Genomic DNA, 22,092 nt, shown 5'->3' on the forward strand with positions numbered 1-22,092 from the left:
CAGCTCGGTGTGGATAGGAGAGTGCGCGCATATGAAAGTGCGGAGCAGACGAGACTCAAGCCTCCTGCGCTCTTTCATCGTTTCTTCCGATGCAGCGTGGGAGTCCATGGGCGCTTTAGAGATTCCTTTGGTCCGTTGTGGTCAAGGATGAGCCAATTGTCGCAACGAAAGAGGTAGTGAGCATCACAGACAGCAACAGGGGGATTCTTTCAAAAGAGGGTTGTCTTTAAGCTGCGCCATTCACAGAGTTTTGATTAGGTGGCAACTGTGAAAGAGGGCGTCGCCAAAGATCAACCGTGGAATTGCACGGTATGGTGGGGCGAAAATGAGGCACAATTGCGCAGCTGACGAGGTTTACTACAGCCCCTGTTCGAGATGAATCTCATCAATTGCGTTTGCTTCATGACTTACGAGCAGCTGCGGACGCTTCTGTTCTTTCTTTCGACGGGAGAGGCTGGTGGGAAGGACACCTGAAGCCGGCAAATGCATTTGACATGCATCGTATTGCCGACAAGTACTGCATCGACGCATTTCGAGCCGCAGCGCTTCAACACATTGCCAGGAACACCTTCAAAGCGACACCCAAGGCAGATCTCGAAGAGAGAGAAGATATTGGCATATTTCCAGAGATCAAAGGAGCATAACGCAAACTCTACTATTCCTGTAACTCTGCTTTGGACAGCGAGGTGGACAAAAAAATTGCATAGGTTCTCGGGTCTTGACGTATCGAAACTCTCTCAAGAAAGCTTACCAGAAGAGGCGGCTCCTGATCTTGCTCTTAGCCTTCCTTGAGCAGTGCAGTTCCAGTTCGCCTTTCTTCTCCTCGTTCTGTAACTTTGTAAGACAAATGAGCCACGATGCGAAGCAGTCGCAGCAGTCTAGAGTCTCGCTATCGGGCTGCGTTCAGTCGTGAAGGACACCCACTTTGGCTAGTAATTCGGAATCCTGGAACTCCTCTCGCGGATCTGTTCTGTTGGTCTAACAGCAGCGGACACCGAGTAGCAGTTTCAAACTGGATAACGGGCAGGGTACTGTTGGTCGCGCTGCAGCGCACATCTGCATCGTGCAGATGTTGACAAGGCGGCGGGAATGTCTTGGGACCGTTGGCGCAGCGCGCGCGTCCTTCCAGAAGCCTTGAAGCATTTGATTGCCGAGATAAGTTCGTTGCAGAGCCACTCGACCCGACTACATTAGCGCTCTTCGTTTTGCCTTAGCACACGGACGCCGAAAAAGTAGGGCGTTTTATTCACCGTAAGTGTGGATTTTCAGGCTCCGCGGCCGACCGTATAAGCTTGGGCGGCTGGTATGGCTGTATGGAAATCGATGATTACGGAGCGCAGAGTTTCGATGTTCATTGCCCGTTGGGCTGGTAATTGCATAAAGGGTGCATAGCCTTACGATTGTGGCGATTGCTGCTGATGCTGCACTGTGATGTGTTTTTCGGCCATTGACGCCGCCAAGACCCTTTTTTCGTGTTCGAGATCTTCTTCTCCCGTTGTGCGTCCCGAGATGCCGTTCGTCTTGCCCGTCCCTGCTTGGCAGTCTGACCTCTATGAACCCCAAGCATGGCCACCGTCTGAACCCTGATCATCACCCTGACCTCTTCAGTACCTTGCTTCTCGACCATGAATATCCTAACAGCGCTCTTTTCTCTTCTATAAACAGCCGTCATGTCGCCGTAAACGCCACTCGGATAGATAAGCTCGAACTCGAGGCCCGCCACTTGCCCGACTCGTCAACGCCACTCTCATAGACCGAACATAGACAACTCAGCCGCTACCTCTAGAATGGCGGTGTGGCATGCTTCTGCGCTCACGGCGCTCGCTGCGGTGCTGCTCCTCTCTAGCGCGGTGCTGGCCGGCAACTATACACTTCAAGAAGAGATCACGGGACGCGGCTTCTTGGACCGCTTCTGGTTCTGGACGCACGCGGATCCAACGCATGGCAGTGTCGACTACGTGGATGAGTTCACCGCTGTCTCCAACGGCCTGGCTACGGTTGACTCGGCGGGTCGTTTTGTGATTCGCGCCGACAACACCACCGTGGTGCCCTACGGACAGTACCGAAAGAGCGTGCGCATGCACAGCAAGCGCCTGATGGGCGATGGTATCCTCGTGGGCAAGTTTTCGTTCATGCCGCAGGGTTGTGGGACATGGCCTGCCTTCTGGACGTGCACCAATGGCAACTGGCCATCGGGGGGAGAGATCGACATCATCGAAGGAGCCAACGATCAAGGGCCACGCAACTTGGCCAGCTTGCATACCCAATACGGATGTACAATCCCAGCGGGCTATCGATCCGATCAGAGCGGATTCAGTGGAGCAACGGACTGCGCCTACCAACCCGGCTGTTCTTCGTCGTTTGTCGCCAACAGCTCGTACGGCCCGGATTTCAACAAGAACGGCGGAGGCTACTTTGCCATGCGTCGCGAGACCCGACCTGGCGATCCAGGAATCGGTGTCTACTTTTGGCCCATGAGCACTTCTCCGTCGTCACTGCCTGCAGCGGTAGCCGCGATCGCAGATGGTGTCTCGGCGCCCAAGTACGTCGTCACCAACCGCAATGCTACGGGCAACGACCGAACGGAGCTCAACAAGTGGGGAGTGCCGTCAGCCTTCTTTCCCAACGTACTCAACTCGTCCGCCTCGCCCGCAGTGCTGGCCGCGGGCAGCGCTGACGTCTGTCAGATGGCCAGCTACTTTGACCAGCACGAGATCATCATCAACCTGTCGCTGTGCGGCGACTGGGCGGGCGAGACATTTGGTCCGAGTGGCTGCGCGGTGCGGAACGGCATGAGCTGCACCGAGTTCGTCCGTGCTAGTCCGAGCGCGTTTACGGATGCTAGGTGGGAGATCGACTACATGAGGGTCTACGACAACGGCTCTGCGCTCAGTGGGCGACCTGCGCGCTTGCTGTCTGTGACACTGGCATTCGCAGTTGTAGGGTATCTGTTGCTATAGAAGACACCATAGATTGCCATAGAGGCGTTGTACAATAGCAAGTAAAGCGTAGCGTGGTTATAGACTGGATAGAAGAATGGCCAAGACTGAAACCTTGGTGCCTCAAAATGAAACCACGAAGGAGTGGGCTGAATAAATCGCGGCGGAAAATAAGGCTACAAAAAAGCAAACCATGAAAGGAAAGAACTGCAGCACCTAGGATTCCCGCGTGGTCGGTCCCCCTTTCCGCTCAGGAAGAGCAACGTACACGTACCACCCTGAATTAAGCGTTCTCGAGAGGATGTAAAGACGTCACCTTGGATTGCTCGTGGCGTCGAGCGGGCTTTGGTGGATCTCACTCTTAGGACAGCAAAGCCATGGCCGATTGACCGCATGCTGATAGAGCGGCCGATAGAATGCGCATTGGTGAACAGGATCCGGGCGGGAACCGGTTACGTTGTCCTAGTTGGCCAAGGCGAAGGCGATTGCAGCGAGCGGCAAGGAGAATTTTAATTTTTGGAAAAAGTTTCGAACCTTTGCTGTGCGTAGTTGATTGGATTTGTCGGCTATTCCTCTGACAGTTGCCGCTGCAGAGCGCCTCTTCTTTGCCAATGGGAAATAGGAAATTCTGGCAATGTCACACAAACTGGTAATGGCACAAGATGGCGTACCTCATCACACCGGCTGCACTTTGACTTTTAGCCGGACGTCGAAGCTGCTTTTCTCATTGATATGTCTCTCTATCAGCCCTAGCTGGCGTACAATGAATGGATCACGGACTTATGCAGCGCTCTCGTGCATCTGCTAGCGATGCCGTCCGAGTTGGCAGCTCGCTCTCTCTCTTTCTCTTCAGTCTCATGACCGCAAACGGACGAGATAGACGTAGCTTTGTTGGCCGCCTGTCACCAGCCGCACAGAAGGGTTCCTCGCCTCCCATTGAACCCTTCTGACTTCCGAGCTTCGGTTCTTCTCCGCGTGCATATCACAGCGTTGGCGTTCGTCACAGCTTCCAATCGCCGTTCTGCACGACTCAGGGTGATGCTCGCTCGGCCTTCGTGCCTGGCAAGTGTGATTCTGTCAGTTTCTGTTGATCATCACCGTTCCACTCATCCACTTTAAACCCTGATCCACACCTTCGGCCCTGTTCGGCGTATACCTCCTCGCACTCTCCACTCGCTTACCACCTTCTTCCTGACCTCTTCCCACCATCTGTCCACCGTCCCCTTACCCTCACACAACGTATCGCTGACGACGGCTCACTTGCCAAGTACATTGACAGGCAAAGTCAACTTGCGTTGAACGTATCCGACCTCGCCGATACCAATGTTATCACAAACCACTTAGCTAAGGCAGCCAGTCCGGTGTACTTCAATGCGACACCTCCTCTATTCCCACCACGGTCCGCATTCCTTCCAGAGCTGCAGCTTCTGCTTCAGCCTCTAACGAAGCCATGCACGCTTCAACGTCGCCCTCACCCGCGCCGTCAGCATCGTCGTCCACCAGTGAACAGCGCCAACCACCTCGTTCAGATCGCGCCTCCTTTATCGCCCTACAGACTGCGGTAGCTACACCACTGACACTCTCGCAGGCTCCCACTCGTGTCAACTCGCTCGACCTTTCTGCCACAGAGCAGCTGCTCCAAAGGCTCCACACCCAAGTCGAAAAGGGCGACCCCACCGCCATTGCCGAGTACGAGAAGCTCGCCCATATGCACCAGCTGCCACCTCATGAACACCACAAGCTGCATTGGCACCTCCATTCTCACAGGTCTGACGAGGAGCAACCAGCTTCTGAGCAGGATGGTGCCGCTTTGGAGGAAGGACGCACCTCTTCAATCCCAAACCAGTCAGACGAGAAGCGAACAGACGAGAACGAAAAGGCGCCCGCTGTTACCTTGACCGATGACGAGGATCCAACAAAGTGGAGCAATCGTCGCAAGTGGGCCGTCACAGCCCTCGTGTCGTGTCTCTATTTCAACGCAACCATCACCTCGTCCATCGGCACCGGTGCCACGGAGCAATACCTCCACCAATTCTCCATCTCGCAGGAAGTGGCAGCGCTGGTACTCTCCATCTACATGATTGGCTTCTGCATTGGTCCTCCGCTCTGGGCCCCTCTCTCTGAACTCTACGGTCGCCTCATCGTCAACTACTTCGCGGTGCCCGGCTACTTTTTCTTCAACATTGGATGTGCGCTTGCACCCAATATCACGACCTTACTCGTCTGCCGTTTCCTCGTCGGTGTCTTTGCTGCTGCCCCACAGGCCAACTCGGGTGGAACCATTTCGGACATCTGGTTGCCACACATTCGACTCTGGCCCATGTTCACCTATTCTTTGGCAGCTTTTATGGGCCCAACGCTTGGACCGCTGGTGGGAGGCTTCATCGCCGGCACCAATGTCGCGTCCAACCGTTGGAGGTGGATCTACTGGGTGCTGTGTCTGCTCTCTGCCGTATCTATGGCGTTGGTTGTGCTCATTCAGAAGGAGTCGTACGCTCCCGTTCTACTCAAGCGTAAAGCACTCCGCATGCGCGTCGAGACGGGTCGCGACGACATTCTCGCACCTGGAGAGACGCTGGGTGTCGACGGAGCCGTGGCGCCCATCTCCTGGTCAGAGATCATTCGTGTCCATGTCGGCCGACCTTTCCACATGCTCTTCACCGAAGCACCACTCATGTACGCCACGCTCTGGACCTCGTTCTGCTACGCGGTCATCTTTATCTTCTTTGAAGCCTATCCCGTGGTCTTTGGAGGCATGTACGGCTTCAATGCCGGCGAGGTCGGGCTTGCTTTCCTGGCCATTGGAGTCGGCATCGCCATTTCGGCTCCCATCGTGGGCTTCTTCAACCAGCGCTCGCTCAAGGCGCGCGCCGCTGCTGGAGGCAAGCCAGTGCCTGAATCACGTCTTCCTCAAGTCGGGCTGTCAGCACCACTATTTGCCATTGGCTTCTTCTGGTTTGGCTGGACCGCGCGCGCATCCATTCCCTGGATCGTGCCCATCCTTGCTGGTCTGCCGATCGGAGTCTCGCTCATGCTTGCGTTCAACTCACTCTCTGCGTACGTCACCGAGTGCTACCACATCTATACCGCATCGGCCCTCTCGGCCATGGCTTCCTCCAGGTGTCTATTTGCCATCTTTGTGCCGCTGTTCGGACGCCAGATGTTTCAAGGGCTAGGCTCGGGCTGGGCGTCGAGCGTGCTTGGCTTTGTGTCGATCGCTGCGATTCCCGTGCCGTTTGTGTTCCTCAAGTATGGCAAGGCGATTCGGCAAAGGAGCAAGATGTGCATCAATGCTTGAGCTTCCTGCACTCACGGACGTGTTCACATTTGTATTCTAGGCATGATTCGTTCACAACACGAATTGCATCACAATCTGCTCCTGCTTGTGTCCGGCTTTGGAGCGATAAGTTAGATACATTCCATTGCGAAAGAGAACCGAGTTTTGAGCTAAAGTTACCAATCGATACATCTGAACAAAGAAAAAGGAATGCGCGGGTATAGAGCGTTAAGCACCGGCACGCCGACCGAGGTTTCCGGACGTGGCGCGCCAGAAGGCCTTGGAAGCGATGATGCCCCAGTACTCGAACGTGTAGGTGAAGCAGACGCAGAAGAGGGTAAGCCAGATGTAGCTGGTGAAAAAGACGACCATGATTGTGGCGAAGTAGTTGATGCCGCGAGTGAGCATGGTGACCGAGAGCCAGGCGCCCCAGGTCCAGAAGATGATGCCGTGTAGCAGGAAGTAGGCCATGGAATGTTTGCCGAGGAAGGACCAGACGCGGAGGCGGAAGAGCTGGCGGAAGGCGGCCGAATGGTCGGCGAGGATAAAGATGCTCATGACGAAAAACCAGGCCGAGGAGCGCGGGCGTTGGTACTTGTAGCCTAGGTCGTTGTTCCACTTGTTGGGGCGCGAGTTGTAGAAGTTTGGGTGGACGCCGACATCCCAGACGTCAAAGTCTTCGGCGGGGGCACCGGGGATGTACGAGAGCCACTCCTGCACGCAGCAGGCCAAGAAGAATGCCCATGCAATGACCTTGCCCTTGAGCGCAAACTTTTGGCGGATGCGTTCCGGGATACGAAGCAGCTTAGCATACCCTTTTGGCAGAAGAGGGATACCCATCTCGCCCCACCTGCGGTACTTGAGGTTGATGTCCAGATCTGCAATCACCAGCCCTGCCATGAAGAACAGATCCCACGTCTGCGCATACCACGAGAGCAGAATACACATGCCGTAGAACCCAAACCGCTTCCAGGTCGTTTTGATCTCGTGCGCAAACACCGCACACAGCATACACGTCCAAGCGCCCTGCACAATCACGGGGATGGTCCACAGTACACCGGTCGCATAGCGCGTGACCAGTGCCGGCTGGTCCGGCGGCCCGGCCCACCATAGCGCGATAAAGGTGTTGACGAAGTCAATCGAATTGTTGTAGTTCTGGTAGTACGACCACGTGGACCACGTGAGCGAGTTCATGCGAGGAACCCACTTGTACGCGCCGACGTCGATCATCAAGTAGTTGGAGAGGCAGGCGCCCGCAGCAGGGATGATGAGACGCGGCATACGACGCACCGAGTTGTCCGCGAGTGACTGCACACCGCCCTTGACTAGGTAGCGCGACCCCATGGTACGCGACGGCAGCAGGAAGAAGATGCCCAGCACCAGGCCGGCGTTGATGACAATCGGCCCGAAGATGACGCGGATCCAGTACTCAAACTGGTAGTAGTGGTGCGGTCCGTAAAAGTTGGCCATGGCGTTCCAGAACATCAGGATAAAGTGACCCAGCGAGACGAACAGGCACGCGAAACCACGCATGCCGTCGAGGTAGTCGATACGCGCATCGCCCGAGGCGGTCTTCATGCCATCACCCGAGATGAAGAAGAAGTTGTAGGCGCGCTGGTAGATGACCGTGAAGAACGAGTGGCCATTGTTGGGTGCCGGATGCACCACGGTCGACTGACGACGCGCGGCGTTCCTGTCACCCATGGCGGGCTGCGCAAGCTGGCCGACCAGCAGATCGACGCCCATGCTCTTACGCTTGTTCCACTGGATGATCTTGGGCTCCGTCTCCCAGTTGATGTTGACCGACGACGAGTAGCCGTGGCTTGCACCGACGCCGTTGCTGTTTCCGCCGCCCGTGCCGCTGTAGTTGAGCAGCGACGCGGCGGAGTTGGCTGCAGAGTGGAGACCACCGGAGGCCGCGTACTTGGGAGCGATGTAGGGCAGGCTGACGTTGCTGCTGCTGTCCTGGAGGTATCTCTGGGTACGTGCAGCATCGTGCGAATTGGCGGGCAGCTGGATGTCCGACTCATACGAGTCGAAGCGGCTCAGATCGGGGATCTGAGGCGGGTAGCTGCTGCTTTTGGTGCTTCCGCGATCGCCAGCTTCAGCGTCGGCGAGCTCCTCGACGTAGTCATCGAAACAAGGGAGGCTGCCGACGCCACCGTCGCCCATGTTGCCCGTGCTGTACGGGCTGTGGCGGGTCAAGCGGTCCGCCAGCTGCTGGCGCATGTTGGAGGTCTCACGCGGGAAGTTGGGACGGTTGACCAGGTTGAACTGGTTTGCAGCGGGAACGCGGCTGCCACCGCTGTTGTTGCGGCTGTGCGAGACCCAATCAGCGCCCACCTCGGTACGCGGAGAAGCGTTGTTGTTCGGAAGAGGGAACTTGAAGCTGTCGAGACTGTCGGTGCTCCCGCTAGGCTTCATGGCAGTGGCGTCCTCGAACTGGGGCAGACCAGGCTGGTCCGCTTCGCGGTCCTCCTTGTAGTCCTCGCTTCGCATCACGTCGACCGACTCCCAGAAGCGCTCGTCGTCCTCGTCGATGTCGCTCTCGTCGTCGGAACCCCAATCGTCCATGAGCTCCGGAACGGCCCAGATTTGCTTGTACGGCTTCTCAAAGTCGGCAGCAGCTTTGGAGCGAGGCGAGTCGGTGCGATCGTCAACCTCGTCGTATTGCAGCAGAGCTGCCTGCTTCTTCTCTTCCTTGGCGAGGGCGACAGCTGCTGCCTTGCGCTTCTTCTCTGTATCCTTAACTTTGCGGATGTAGAGACCGTGCACGAGCGTCACCGCCAGCACCAGCAGGAAGAAGAGCTCGACGACCACCGCCCAGATGGGTACGTGGAACTTCACCTTCTTAGGCTTGTACTGCTGAGCGGCAGCCAGATCGAACGGCGTGCTCGCTCGCAGTGTAGGATCTTCCGTGCTGCACACTGCCTTAGCTGACGAATGGGCAGCAGCACACTGTGAGACAAACTGGTCGTGCCGCTCGAGACGCGACGAGTTGAAGAAGAACCGCGTGTACATGACCCGCACGACGTTGGGTTCGTACATCGGCGGTCCCTGGGAAGCCGACGGCTCGCCATTCGCCCATGCCTGTAACGAGACCGGTGCCGGCGTGCTCGGGAGGTTGATCGTATTCTTACCCTTCTTGGACTGGTAGAAGGTGACCGACTTGTTGGCAGCATTGTTCTTGTACTGGACCACGCTGTTGTTGAGCCACTCCATGCGGTGCTCGAGGAAGATGGTCGAGTTGGTCTGGGTAAAGTTGTGGAAGTAGGTCAGGTTGGTCTTGACCGGATTGTCGTTCCATCGAGCTGCCGAGTGCGACCAGCCGAGTGTCGAGTTGGGCATGAAGTCGTTGGTGAGTATGCTGACATACATGTTTTCCGAGTCATTGTACGAGACGGCAAACTTGAAGCCGGATCCGTAGCCGTGGTCAAAGCCCGGAGTGTTGTTGATGAACGGAGGCTTGATACTGGCGCGGAACGAACCGTAGAGGATATCGCGACGTCGGGTGACGATACTCGAACCGTTGACAATGTGCTTGGTCTGGTCTGCAACGGACACCTGCATGGCGATTCCTTCGGTGCGGTTGTCAATGTAGGTGTTGTTGTAGCTGACCGCACTGAGGTAGGTAGCCCCGAATGACTCCTCGTAGGGGTTGATGTGATCGCCGACTGCTGACCAGGTCTGCTGGCCTTCGCCCGTGTCACCCGCGATCTGTGCGCCTTGGATCTTGGGCGACTTGGCCGGGTTCATGACCACATCGTCCAAACCGGTCTCGTTGAAGTAGCTGAACGCTGCATCGGTCCAGAGGTGATTCGTGGAGGGATCCAAGTAGCCGCACTCGCAGTCAGCCCTGACATGAAAAGTGAGGCTCGACAAGGCCAAAACGGCGCTTGTCAGGAGCGAGACTGCCTTGACCATGCCGACGAATTAGAGGGTAAGGAGTGAACGAACTCGAATCTCGCACAGCTAAGATCGACTTGCTGCGAAAAGTTGATGAACTCAGGGGCTGCTTGAAAAGCGCGAGTGGCTAGCGGACCAAAACGAGTGTTGCTGATGGCGTTTGAGCACGGAGGCGAAGGAAGATAGGACTCTTGCCGATCTGTCCCTGTGCGAAGGCCACGCTTACTGTGCGCTGTGCGAACAGGAGGAACAGTAATGGCTTTAGCGCTGGAGACGACCTTCTTTCTTGACGGAAGAGAGGGAGGGAGATGGACAGGTGGTCTGAAACGTTGAGTGAAAGGATCGACGAGGAATATATGTGATGCGGCAAGAGCGGTTCAAGCTGGCACTTGGAGGTCGAGAGAAGCTCAAAATATCAGTCAGCGTTGTCGGCCGCTGCGGATCAGAGCAAAAGTAGGAAGTGACCATCAGCCGAATCCATCTGGACCCGGAAGCAGAACAATACACACAAGTGTGCCCATCAACAAGTGGCGCTCAAGAGTTGCTTGGCTTGCAAGAGGAAAGGATGGGGGGATGCAGCGGGGTCTGTTGCATTTACTACATCTGCGCTGAAGGGGTGAGACATATGCGAAAAGAGGCAAGCAAGCATGGCGAGCGTGGCGAGCGTGGCGCATTCGGTGTTTGACAGCTCGACCAAGCACTTGGGCCTTTGCCGCCTGTTTGCATCCACAATTTAAGAATGAAAGGTTTTCCCCACTCAAACGATTCAGTGGCTTCGAGTCTGAGAGAAGCAACTGCAGACCAACGGAGTAGCGACCAGGCGGGCAATCTTTTGCCATCTGCAAGCGGATAGAGTTGCGCCTAGCCTAGAAACAGCAGCAGCTGGGCGTCGAGGATGATCGAGGCCTGAGAAAAAAAAGAACGCCAGGCTGCAAATGAACGAGATTACAGTGTAAAAAGCATCGCATTCAGACCGGCTTGAGACATGGCGGAAAGCGGAGTTAAATTCACGAGGCGTACATGTATGTGCAGTGCACTCGTGGGGAGTCGGAATCCAAATGTCCTTGCCTCGACTCTTTCAGGAAGCGCGGTCTGAATTGTGATCTACCTCGAGCAGTTGCAACTCAGCGCTTGCGAAAAACCCAAAGGAAAGATCAAGTAATACTGTAGTGGCTCGCATGCTCGTGTAGCACGCGGTACCTGACTCTAGTTGCTGTCATACGGTGAGCTCGACACTTGGGCGAAACACGTTGATGCATGACTAGCATGAAAAAGTCGCAGGGCCAGACTGTGCCTGAAAAGACGAGGAACAACGGACAAAGCAGGGGAAAAAGATGGCCACTGACGTTGTAGCGCTCTCCAGCCGAGTGTCCAAGACCGCGCCAAGTTTCGGATTGGAGCAGTGGCTGGCCCCCCCCCTCTCTCAGAAGATGGCGTCGAGCGCATTCATGCAGAGAAGCTCATCAAACGGCGCTGCGGGACTGATGAAAAGTGGCGGCGCGCGCATCGCAAGGGCGGCTAGCGAGACATCTGACAGCTTCAGTAGCCAAGCCAGACACAAATACATTACAGTAAAAAAGGACCAAAGGATCTTCATTGATTGATTGCCGCGTTTCTGCTCCACAGTTTCCTGAAAGATGAACAATCGAAAAAGATTATTGCAACTACTGTAATGATATTCTGGTTGGCTCCTTGTAAGTACGGTGGCGTCTGAGTGTGTTTCGGACTGACTTTCGATTCGCCGTTCCGCATTTGGTCGCAGCCAACAAACATCTTTGCAGCTTCCCGATACACGAGTTGTTTGCTTCCGACTTTGTACGTAGCTGCTCTGATGGTAGCGCTGCGATAACGGCGGGCTCTTCTCAGTTTGACTCGCTGCAGCCGTACTTGAAGGCTTGAGCTCGAGTGGAACAAAACACTTCAGGCTCCGCTGCAACGCTGTCTCGCGTGTAGTAGGGCAGGTCTTGCAACCTTCTCACGACGACGCCCATTCGAAGCCCATCCACAGTTCACCAGGAAGAAGGCATGATTGACATGGCGGCCAGAATCTGTCCTGTGCTGAGCAAGTCTATCCAGTCAGAGCTGCTTCAAGGCGGACATCCAGTCGATCTGGTGATGCTGATGGCGACAGACCGAATGATCTTTGTTGAAAATAAACACAGCAAAACGCAAGACAAAAAGAGAGCGAGCGGAATCTCAATTCTTTAGGTTCCAGATCGACATGGCGTTTTCTCAAAAGGACGGCAAGCCCTGTTTTGCAAGCAACAATGCGGCGCTACTGCCAAGTCTCGTTACAATACAACGCCTTGGCTTGCTGTGCTTCGTGTGCAATGTGGTTCGGCAGCCGCTGCCTTTGCCTGTCGAGATAGCCGGTACCTGAACAGAGTTGCTCTCCGCATACTTGGTCAGAGGGCCGCATGCTTTCGAAGAGGAGATGGCGCCGCTGTCGACGCCGCCGCCGCCGTTTCACTCTGATTGTCAATCTAGACCACTGAGCTCAAAACATAGTGCGCAGGGTTGCGGGCTTGCTAGGCAAGCAACGTCTCGCTCGTGTTCAGCTTGCCTTTCCGAACAAGAGCTTTCGGCACCTCTGCTTTCTACAAACAGTCATCCCCCCTCGTTGTGACACTGGGCTATCGAGAACCTCACCTTCTCAACTTGATCAACATCCACCATCTCATATACCGATACCCAATCATTTTCCTCAAGCTTCCCATCCGGCTATTCACTACCCTGTTCGTTGGATTGGCACAAGATAGCCACACCCTGCCTTTTTGGTGCATCAGGCATAGCAGACAGTCTGTTCGACGTTAAGTCAGCTGGACCTCTCCGAACAAGTGTCTACAACCTTCACGACCGACGACAGACCTCCAAAATGGCCGGCTCCACACTTTCCAAGCTGACCCGCCAGGCGTCGGCGTGGTACTATGGCTGGACGCCCATGATCATGCTCATTTGCTACAGCATGCTCTCGTTCTTCTTTTACCTGCTCATCCCTGCTGGTCTGCACCGAGCCATCTGGTACACCCTGGTCGCACTCCAGACGTTTACCGCGCTCTCGGTGTCGACCGAGGCGATGCAGAGCATCCGTCCCTCGATCAACGCTCGCAAGGCATGGCGCCACGCCAAAGTGCACGGCTTCAAGCTCGAGGACGGCCAGGAGTGGCCTTTGATCGACGTCGTTCTCGTCGCTTACCTGCCCAACGAACAGGAGATTATCATGCGTCAGGTCAAGTACGCCCTTCGCGAGCTCAACTACCCTGCCAACCGCATGACCATCAACGTATGCTACAACACCCCCTACCCGATCGAGCCGGTCGAGAGCGAGCTGCGCGAGCTCGCAAAGGAACGCTCCAACGTCCGCATTGTCAAGGTGCCCAACTCAACGTCCAAGGCCGACAACATCAATCACTTCCTCACGCTCGAGTCCAAGGGTGAGATCATCACGCTCTACGACACGGACCACTACCCAGAGCCGGACGCGCTGCGCTGGGTCGCCAAGCGCTTTATGCAGGGCGGTGTCGATATCATTCAGGGTCGCTGCTGCATCTACAACTACGCCGAGACGTTTTTGACCAAGCTCATTGCCGCCGAGTTCGACCTGATCTACGGTGTGATGCACTCGGGCCGCGCCGAGGTGCAGGGCTACGGCTTCTTTGGTGGTTCCAACGGGCACTGGAATGCGTCGCTGCTTCGAACGCTGGGGATGCAGAAGCACATGCTGACCGAGGACATCGACTCGTCGATGCGTGCCATCATCTCGGGCGCGCGTATCGAGTACGACCTCAAGGTGCTCTCCTACGAGCTTGCTCCAGAAACGCTTGCGGCGCTCGTCAAGCAGCGTCTGCGCTGGTCACAGGGATGGACGCAGGTCGCCTTCCGCCACGCCATCCCCTCCATCCGCCGCGGGGCTTACTCGGACAACAACAGCTGGCGATCCCGCGTCGGCCTCTTCCAGCTCCTCCTCTACCGCGAGTTCTACTTCTATGTCAACAGCCAGCTCGTCTTCATGCTTGCCTCGGGCATCTGCTACAACATCCCCACGCAGGGGTTGCAGCGCTACTTTCAAGACTTTGGCGGCTATGCGCTGTCCATGTTCGCTCTGGCCGTTAACCTGATCTGCTTGGGGTTGACCGTGTGCATTCAGGCGAGGAACCGCTCCCACTTTACGCAGATGGGCGGCGTGGTCTACTTTGCCCTGTGCACCCCCATCTGGTACTCGGTCACGTCGCTCATGGCCATCTTCTGCCACTTCCGCGAGTTCATTAAGTTCGAGAAGTGGAACCCCACCGCACGTACCTCGGCGAACTCGAAGAACAACACTTCGACCGCAAACTCGAACGTCACGTCCAAGGCGCCTAGTGTTCGCAATGCATGAGAGGGGGAAGTGCATTGCACCTTTGTGGATATGTCGTACTCAGCTCATGTTTTCGTGGATCGTAAGAGCGAGATTAGGGAACAAGGGTCTTTTCATTGGATACTTTCCGATTGCGTGTTTCCGATTGCGTGGTTGCGGGTTAAGACAGTTCAGTGATCGTTTGAGGTCTGACCTCGATCCTATTCTAGAGGGTGTACGTGCATCTTCCAGAAAGACAGTGTGCAATAGCCGCCTACTTCTTGCTCGCTGAGACTCCGTACCTGTCCATCTCTTGCTCGATCAACTTGCCGACATCTGCAATGGCATCAGCCATCCTGATCCCCACCTCTTGCCACATCTTCTTCTTCTCGATTGCACTACTCGTGCCGTCACGCCAGATGGCGCCTGCATGGCCGAACATCTGACCAGGAGGCGTGTTGAGGCCGGCAATGAAGCCTACGATGGGCTTGACGAACTTGTGCGCATCGGCCTTCTGCCTGTACTTGGACGCGGGGTCGCTGAGTAGGTGATACACCTCTTCCTCCATCGTCCCTCCTATCTCGCCGGCGAGTACAATAGCCTGTGTGTCTGGATCATTGAACAGAAACTCGAGCGCTTCGACCGTGCGCGTGCCCGGGTAGAAATCGCCCCCGAGGCCCAAGATGTACGACTGGCCCAGCCTCTTCGTGGCGTATGCAGCCTCATACGACAACGTCCCCGACCGGGACGTAATCCCCACCGGCCCCGGCGCGCACGTGATCATTGGCGCAATGCCCATCCTGCAACCCCTCGGATTGCAGAAGCCGGGACTGTTCGCTCCCAGCAGACGCGACTTGGACTGCGAGTGCAGCGCCTCCATGACGCGGAACTGGTCTTTGACGGGGACGCCCTCGGCGACGCTGACGATCAAGGGGATCTCGGCATGGATCGCTTCGATGATCGCATCCGCCGCAAGCGCGGGGGGTACGAAGACGGACGTGGCATCGACGCGGATCCCGGAGTCGAGCACTTCGCGAACGGAGTTGAACACGGGCCGGCCACCGAGGTGCTTGGAACCGCCTTTGCCGGGGGACACGCCTGCGACGACGTTGGTGCCCATGTCGAGCGAGATCTGTGTGTGCACCGTCGACGCTTTGCCCGTGAAGCCTTGTACGATCACATTGGAGTGTGGGCCTGCCGCCAGGTTGGAGAGAGTGTCCGAGTAGCCTTGGCGGCCAGTACTGGATGCGAAACCACGCCGCAAGGCCTGGCTCACGGGAAGCATAGCGGTATGAATGGTACGAGCGATTCGTGTTGCATTGGGCGAGGTCACAAGAAGCATCTTAGCAGTCGGTCGGCAGCCACCATGCCACGATTCGTCTTGCTGCCTTGTGTGCGAGTTCGGTGAGAAACTTCCAACTGAGATCCAACTGAGAGGGAGTTGTCAATCGTCGTTGATGCTTGTATGTATTGGTCTATTGCATCCGTAGGTCGTTCCGTGTCGATCGCATTGATCTTGATGCTGTTGTTGAAGAGGAAACGAGCCCTGACTCGAGTCACAGGATGAGAAGCAACGTGTGGGGTCGCAAGGTGTCACGAGAGATGCGGTGTTAAGGATGAAGGCCCACCTTGACTTAGCAGCGTCTTCTGCCTCACTCGCGGTCTCTGTCTGATTGATGAGAGATAGCGATCCGTGCGGGGTAGATGCGCCAAAAAAGCGGGAAAAATCGGCAGCCAGAGAGAGCGTGTTGTGGAGTACGACAGCACGGCAGAGCAAAGCCGGGTCAGCATGGCCTCGTAAATTCGCACCAGCGGCGAGTGTGTAATTAACCCCGCACTGCTGTGAGAGACCGTGCATTGGGGAAGTGGGGAAAATGGGTGTTTGCTGCGTGTTGCAGAAATCATCATCACCATCGTCTTTGCTCCATCATCTCGTCAACGTTAGGAACCTCCATCAAAGTGTCAATGTCCGTGCACAACGCAAGCATGCTGTCCAGAGCATCAACACGAGCATTATTAGCGGCTTCGCGATCCCCAGCGACACAAACCCCCTTCCGCCATGTACGAGACTTCCATTTAGAGGCGAAAGACATTCCTACTTTCCTCTCAAAAGCTGGCTCAACTTTGCCGGCTTCTGTTCAAATCGAATCCGCTTCAACCTCGGCGGCTCGGAGCAGCGAAGGCGTCGCAGTGCTGATATCTGCTGATCGTGACCCGCAAGCGTCGTGGCCAAGCGGCAGTGGTGCAGGCAAGGGCAAGTTTTACGGACCCAGCATCCTCTCCGCTCCGCTGTCCAGCGTGCGTGCCCTAGACAGCACCTACTTCGGCAGAGGCGGGCTCGGACTGCTCAAGCTGCGCCAGCATTCTCCCGAGTCGATCGCGCATGCTGCTGTGCGATCCAACACTTCCTCACTCCCCGCTTCGGCGCTGGGATCGCTCGTCCATGGCTTGACTGCAAAGGAAGCACCCTCGGTCATCGAGGCAATGTGGGACATCTTTGACCGGTACGAGGGTCTCTGGTTCAGCTTCACTCTGGTCCCCTCCGGCGAAGGTGGAATCCGGGTAATCGCTCCATATTTGGAGTTCGATGACTTCGCCGTACGCCGACAGCCGCTGCTCAAGCCGTACTTTGAGTCACGTCCGCGCAACGCCAACACAGCTCGCGCCGAAGATGGCGGGTTGTTCTATGTCAAGCTCTCCGATGTGGATGCGCCGACACCGACGCAGACGGAGGCAGGAGGAGAGTCGCCAGACGGAAACGTGGGCTGCTTTGGGTACGGCGCTGGTAATGCAATGGCTACCATGGATGGACTCAACGTGGCTGGCGGTAGACCAGCCAACTTCTTAGACGGTGGAGGTGGAGCGAACAGAACCAACGCAAAGTTGGCGGTAGAGACGCTGAACAGGGACCCTGCGGTCAAAGCCATCTTTGTCAATACCTTTGGCGGCATCACGAGAACCGAGTAAGTCGATTATCCTACTGACGATTAAAATGGTGCATGAGGAGGATACTGACGCCGTGGAAGCTTGACACGTGTTCCACGCTACACAGTATCGTGTCGCAGGGCATCATAGATGCAGTCAAGGACGACAAGATCACCAAGCCCATCGTGGTGCGAATGAAGGGTACCGGCTCAGAAGATGCTGCCAAGGTCGTAAGTGCTGTCTCTCACGTGTACCGATAAAGCGGTAGTTCGTCTCGACTGATGACTGACGTTTCATCTCGTTCGTTGCAATTGCGTACAGCTGCAAGCGTCTGGACTCGAGTTTGCCTTCCACGACGACTTCAATGCTGCGGCTGCTCATGCGGTCAAGGCTGCCAATCAGGGTCATCTGTGATCAGCCCCTTCTGTCGATCTAGGTCTCGAACGGAATGAAGAGATGTGCGATCAGCTGGCAACGACAGCAGATACGTGATTCTTGTATGATAGGTCATTCGGAACCGGTAGGGTTCGGCTAGTCGAGAGAGGGTCCAAGAGCGATCAGGTTGAAGTTGACCTCATCCGGGTTTAATGCCATCTGAACGGTGTTGAAGGAGAAAAGCGACAGTTCTGACGTCAGTATCGCGGTGCTGGCAACTTTCAGCTGCGAAGATGTCGAGTGATGAACTTACATAGTTGTCCTTGACATACTCCACCGCCACGGGCAAAAGGTTTTCTTGCGAAGCTACCTTCTTACCCCTGTTCAGCGGACCAGTTCGGCCACCTGATCCGTCCAGCTCCACAAGCTCGCCATCCTTGCTCCTGACAAAGCAGACAAAGTGCAAAAGCACATTGTCGAGGTCCTCGGGAGCCTGGCTCTGACCTTGGCTCGCTGTTGCCTCGTGAACCGTCTGGAGCTCTTTGGAGTTGTACAAGATGCTTGCCCTCTCGTCTACATCCTGTGTTGATCTTGCCTTTTTGAAGAGTGTGTCGAGAGGCGAGTCCGGTTTGATGGCGGAGGAAGCGGACGAGTTGGCAAGGGCATGGAGTAGACCGATGGTGCCACAGGCGTTGCCGATGGTCTGCTTGAACCAGAGGATCTTGTCGGAGTCGGAAAGGGTTGGTTGTGGTGATGCGTTTTCCTCCTGACGGAGCTTGGCTACGGAATCAGTAATCGGAAAGAGGAGGAGGACGGCAGCGACCGGTTGCGGCACCATGGCGAGCAGGTCGGGGTCGGTGCCGTAGATGTCGTGGAAAGCGAATTTGGACGTGTCCATGCCCATAGACGAGCACCAGGTGGTGAAGAGCTCCGGGTTGGACTCGAGCGGTACCCACATCATCTTTGACTCGGTCATTTTCGCTGATATTCTTGTCGACTGGAGAGGGTTCTGCTGCGGTGTAGAATGGTGTTGAAGCAAGACAGGGCAAGTGGAGCAAGACGAGGAGGTCGGTGGTCAATGCGAAACCCAGCCTCGCTTTTTTCGAGCTTTGTTTTGTTAAACCGATGAGTTCGAAGCGGGATTCGGGATGGTCTTCGTGGCTTGTCAAAAGTTACCTCTTCGTGCCACTCCATATTCTCCCTTGGCACCATCAACGCTCGACGCCAAACCACGGCTTCGACATCGCCTCTTCGACAGCATCGACTTGGTCCGTCCTTGAAAGAGAGCTCCCAGTCCTGACGATGTCTTCAGCAGCAGGAAACCGTCGACCACGGCAGATCACGCCAACATCTCCCTCGCCCTCTCCCGAGCCTCAACCAGGCACAGCCAACGGCTCTTCCTCCACCAACGCTCCTGCACCCGCCTCAACTCTCGCGCAGCCAACGCAGTTCAATCAGATCGCCACCGCTCCGCCAACAGACCCGACAGAAGCGGTACGCGCCAACCTCGAAACAAGAGTGCGATCCGTCGTCGACCTGCTTTACCAACTTGCCGTGTGCTCCGCAGACGTCCAAGAAGGCTCGCAGCACCTTGTCGCGATTAAAGTCAACGAATGCATCCAAGCTCTCGCTGCTCTCGACGCTACCAAGGACGAAGTGCACAGAGCACACATGATGATCCCGCAGGACGTGCTCGAGATGCTGGACACGGGCAAGAATCCCGACATCCACACGCGCAACTTTGTCAACAGGTTGGCGAGCGAGAATCAGTACAGTTACGGCCAGCACAGAGCGGTGCAAAGCTACAAAAACAGACTGGACGCTGCGCTCGAACAGGCGTTCCCGGATTTGGCGCAGGTGCAGAGCGAATCGGCAGGGACAAGCGAGTAGAAGAGACGTTAGATAGGACGAAGCGAGACCAATATACCCCGTCCGTCACTCGGTCTCGTTTCGTGGCGCTTTTTTGTCATGGTACACACGGCTTGAGCAACAATAATTGCGAATCTTCTCTCGCACAGCATTGATCACACTGGCACTGCGATGTTTTTCCCAAAGCGAACTAGATTGAGCGAAGCAAACGAGAACCACCCCGACAAAAGACAATCGAACGAACAAAGCTGTGCGTTTAGGGATCGAAGCCCCACCTGCCCTCGATCTTGCCACCGTACAGCTTTTCGGCATTCTCCAGAACCTCTTTGCGACCCTTGAGCTCCAAACCTTTCGGTCCGAGTTCTTCCAGCCTGAATCCACCGAAACCTTGAACCGGCTCGCCCTCTGCATTCTCGCTCTGCGCTTTCGTGGGCACGGGCAGCGTGACGGGCATCCACTTCGCTGCACCTCTTCTGTCCTCTCGCTTCAAGAGGCCAAGTGCAATCTTGACTTCCTCGGCCCACCATCCGGCAGAGCGAGGCGGGAAGGGCCGCGCGTAGACGGGTTCGTTCTCGTACCACGACAGCTCCATGCGCCACGGTGCTGGCTTGAACTTCTTTTCTTCGGCAGTGGTCGTTGGAGCGTCAGTGTGAAGGTGACCACCGACGGGGCACACTTTGCCGTCCTGAGCACGAGCGCCAGAGGCGGGGCAGACGGCGGGAATGCCATCGGAAAGCAAGTTTTCGACCGAGAACACGTTTCCCTGTTCGTTGGCTGCGATGGGCAAATTGCTCAGCGGCTTACTTCTTGGAAGCATCAGAGTACGTGTCATGAACGCTCTGACTCCAAAGAGCGCATCTTTGAGCGTCACAACCCAGCCCGGCGCACGAGGGTAGCCCATCGCCTGTATGAGGCGATCGTCCATCAACGACGCCACCAGCTTCCGGGCAAAGCCGTGAAGGAACGAGGGCAGCGCATACATGAGCAGATTGGTCGTGTGATCCGCGACATCCCTGTTGCACTGCTGGAAGTGCATGTAGTTGCGTTCGTAGTTCTCGCTCCATTCCAGAAAGTCGTCGAGGCTGTCGGGGATGTCTTTGATGCCCATGCAGCGGCCGATGTGATAGAAGATCGCAAAAAGCGCTTCTTTCTCGAGAGCGCTCATTTGTCTCCATTCGTACCGGTCGATCCACTTGGCGGGTTCCTTCACGAAGGTGCTGAGCGTGTAGACGAGGTCGTCATTCGAGATCTTACTCTTCCATCTGCCATGCAGGAAGTTGACTCTGGCCAGAGCGATGGAGGAACGCGGATCGTCGGGATCTTCGCCGTAGTGTTCCCAGTTTACGCCTCCTTCGTCCTCTTTGACAGACTCGGCGCCGTCGGGCAAGTCGAACCGCGGCACGGGAAACGCCATGAACGCTTGAATCAAGCTGGAAGTATCCACATACCGACGACCAGCGTTTTCGGCCTTGCCGAGCTGACCAGTGTGCAGCAGCAGCGACGAGATGGTCGGGATGCCATAGGTGCGAAAGAGGGCGAACTCGAGCGACTTTGTGAAAGTGAACGGGAAGTCCATGCTAGCGGAGAGACGTAAGATTCGTTGGGCGTCACGCACGCCTTGATATGAATCGATCATGCGCGGCTTGCCAGCGTTGGCGCCCGTGCTGGGGAGGAAGTAGCGTCCACCATAGCGCTTCTGAATGTGTCGGTAGTGGGACAAGCGCTGCAGCTGGACGCGCGCCAGGTGGATGGCTAGCAGCACGATGGCGCAGATTTGCCAGCTCTGCATATTGGAAGCGACTGAGACTTGCGTTGAGAGCAACAGTGTGATAGTCACATGGGACCGAGGTTGAGGGGGAAGAGGATGTGGACCGAGAGGCAAGGGAGATGGAGTCGATATTTATGTGGCTGGCTCAAGCTAGTGCGGAGTAGTAAAGTCCATAACCGAACAGGACCCTATCAGCGTGCACCTTTTACAGTAGACGACACGCTCGAACATCATGGCAGGACCCTCGCATAGCTGCTTCCTTGCAGGAGTTCATGGCTTCTTTACCTCGTGAGAGTGTTTCCTGTCCTGTAGTTACGCACTTCCCTCACGCAACGTCAGGTGTCCAGTGCGTCCTAATCTCGACAGAGCGCTTATCAGCTGCATTCCACGCAGGTGTTCGTCCACCTAGGCGAAGGACATGATCCGCGGGCTTGGCCTCCTCGCTTGGAACCGACTTCCCGAATTGCAGACGCTTAACGCTTGAGTGGGATAACTTAGATGCACAAGCCGAAGTACTGGTTGAAAGCAGACAAACTTTTCCCCGCAAATCTGTGCTTTTCGTTTTTACGTTCGGGTTCTTCGCCCCACAGTTCGGCATCGCACAAGCTCGACGTGCGGAATGTGAGCTTCGACTTCGTTTCCCTACGCAGAGCAGCCCACGTGAAGGCGGGCAGCTGATGAACGAGACCCAAGACTA

The 22,092-nt window shown here is 56.1% G+C and overlaps 9 protein-coding genes across 9 annotated transcripts; 5 read left to right on the forward strand and 4 right to left on the reverse strand.

The window, feature by feature from the left end:
- Nucleotides 1-1,787: 1,787 nt before the first annotated feature.
- EX895_003984 (uncharacterized protein) lies at nucleotides 1,788-2,960 on the forward strand (the record flags this gene model as incomplete). Its single annotated transcript, XM_029884582.1, has 1 exon — nucleotides 1,788-2,960. The coding sequence occupies one exon, from the start codon at nucleotides 1,788-1,790 to the stop codon at nucleotides 2,958-2,960; it is 1,173 nt and encodes a 390-aa protein (XP_029739292.1).
- A 1,429-nt stretch (nucleotides 2,961-4,389) lies between these two features.
- EX895_003985 (uncharacterized protein) lies at nucleotides 4,390-6,237 on the forward strand (the record flags this gene model as incomplete). Its single annotated transcript, XM_029884583.1, has 1 exon — nucleotides 4,390-6,237. One exon carries the CDS (start codon nucleotides 4,390-4,392, stop codon nucleotides 6,235-6,237), a length of 1,848 nt encoding a protein of 615 aa, XP_029739293.1.
- Nucleotides 6,238-6,444: 207 nt separating this feature from the next.
- EX895_003986 (uncharacterized protein) lies at nucleotides 6,445-10,140 on the reverse strand (the record flags this gene model as incomplete). The annotated part of the gene is made up of 1 exon (XM_029884584.1): nucleotides 6,445-10,140. One exon carries the CDS (start codon nucleotides 10,138-10,140, stop codon nucleotides 6,445-6,447), a length of 3,696 nt encoding a protein of 1,231 aa, XP_029739294.1.
- A 3,688-nt stretch (nucleotides 10,141-13,828) lies between these two features.
- EX895_003987 (uncharacterized protein) lies at nucleotides 13,829-14,500 on the forward strand (the record flags this gene model as incomplete). Its single annotated transcript, XM_029884585.1, has 1 exon — nucleotides 13,829-14,500. The coding sequence occupies one exon, from the start codon at nucleotides 13,829-13,831 to the stop codon at nucleotides 14,498-14,500; it is 672 nt and encodes a 223-aa protein (XP_029739295.1).
- A 232-nt stretch (nucleotides 14,501-14,732) lies between these two features.
- EX895_003988 (uncharacterized protein) lies at nucleotides 14,733-15,743 on the reverse strand (the record flags this gene model as incomplete). Its single annotated transcript, XM_029884586.1, has 1 exon — nucleotides 14,733-15,743. The coding sequence occupies one exon, from the start codon at nucleotides 15,741-15,743 to the stop codon at nucleotides 14,733-14,735; it is 1,011 nt and encodes a 336-aa protein (XP_029739296.1).
- A 701-nt stretch (nucleotides 15,744-16,444) lies between these two features.
- On the forward strand, nucleotides 16,445-17,797 carry EX895_003989 (uncharacterized protein; the record flags this gene model as incomplete). The annotated part of the gene is made up of 3 exons (XM_029884587.1): nucleotides 16,445-17,421; nucleotides 17,511-17,613; nucleotides 17,705-17,797. 3 exons carry the CDS (start codon nucleotides 16,445-16,447, stop codon nucleotides 17,795-17,797), a joined length of 1,173 nt encoding a protein of 390 aa, XP_029739297.1.
- A 117-nt stretch (nucleotides 17,798-17,914) lies between these two features.
- Nucleotides 17,915-18,734, reverse strand: EX895_003990 (uncharacterized protein; the record flags this gene model as incomplete). The annotated part of the gene is made up of 2 exons (XM_029884588.1): nucleotides 17,915-17,977; nucleotides 18,072-18,734. The coding sequence occupies 2 exons, from the start codon at nucleotides 18,732-18,734 to the stop codon at nucleotides 17,915-17,917; spliced, it is 726 nt and encodes a 241-aa protein (XP_029739298.1).
- A 326-nt stretch (nucleotides 18,735-19,060) lies between these two features.
- EX895_003991 (uncharacterized protein) lies at nucleotides 19,061-19,648 on the forward strand (the record flags this gene model as incomplete). The annotated part of the gene is made up of 1 exon (XM_029884589.1): nucleotides 19,061-19,648. One exon carries the CDS (start codon nucleotides 19,061-19,063, stop codon nucleotides 19,646-19,648), a length of 588 nt encoding a protein of 195 aa, XP_029739299.1.
- Nucleotides 19,649-19,883: 235 nt separating this feature from the next.
- Nucleotides 19,884-21,416, reverse strand: EX895_003992 (uncharacterized protein; the record flags this gene model as incomplete). The annotated part of the gene is made up of 1 exon (XM_029884590.1): nucleotides 19,884-21,416. The coding sequence occupies one exon, from the start codon at nucleotides 21,414-21,416 to the stop codon at nucleotides 19,884-19,886; it is 1,533 nt and encodes a 510-aa protein (XP_029739300.1).
- Between the last annotated feature and the right edge of the window lie 676 nt (nucleotides 21,417-22,092).

Source organism: Sporisorium graminicola, chromosome SGRAM_22 (genome assembly GCF_005498985.1).
Source record: "Sporisorium graminicola strain CBS 10092 chromosome SGRAM_22, whole genome shotgun sequence".
NCBI lineage: Eukaryota > Fungi > Basidiomycota > Ustilaginomycetes > Ustilaginales > Ustilaginaceae > Sporisorium > Sporisorium graminicola.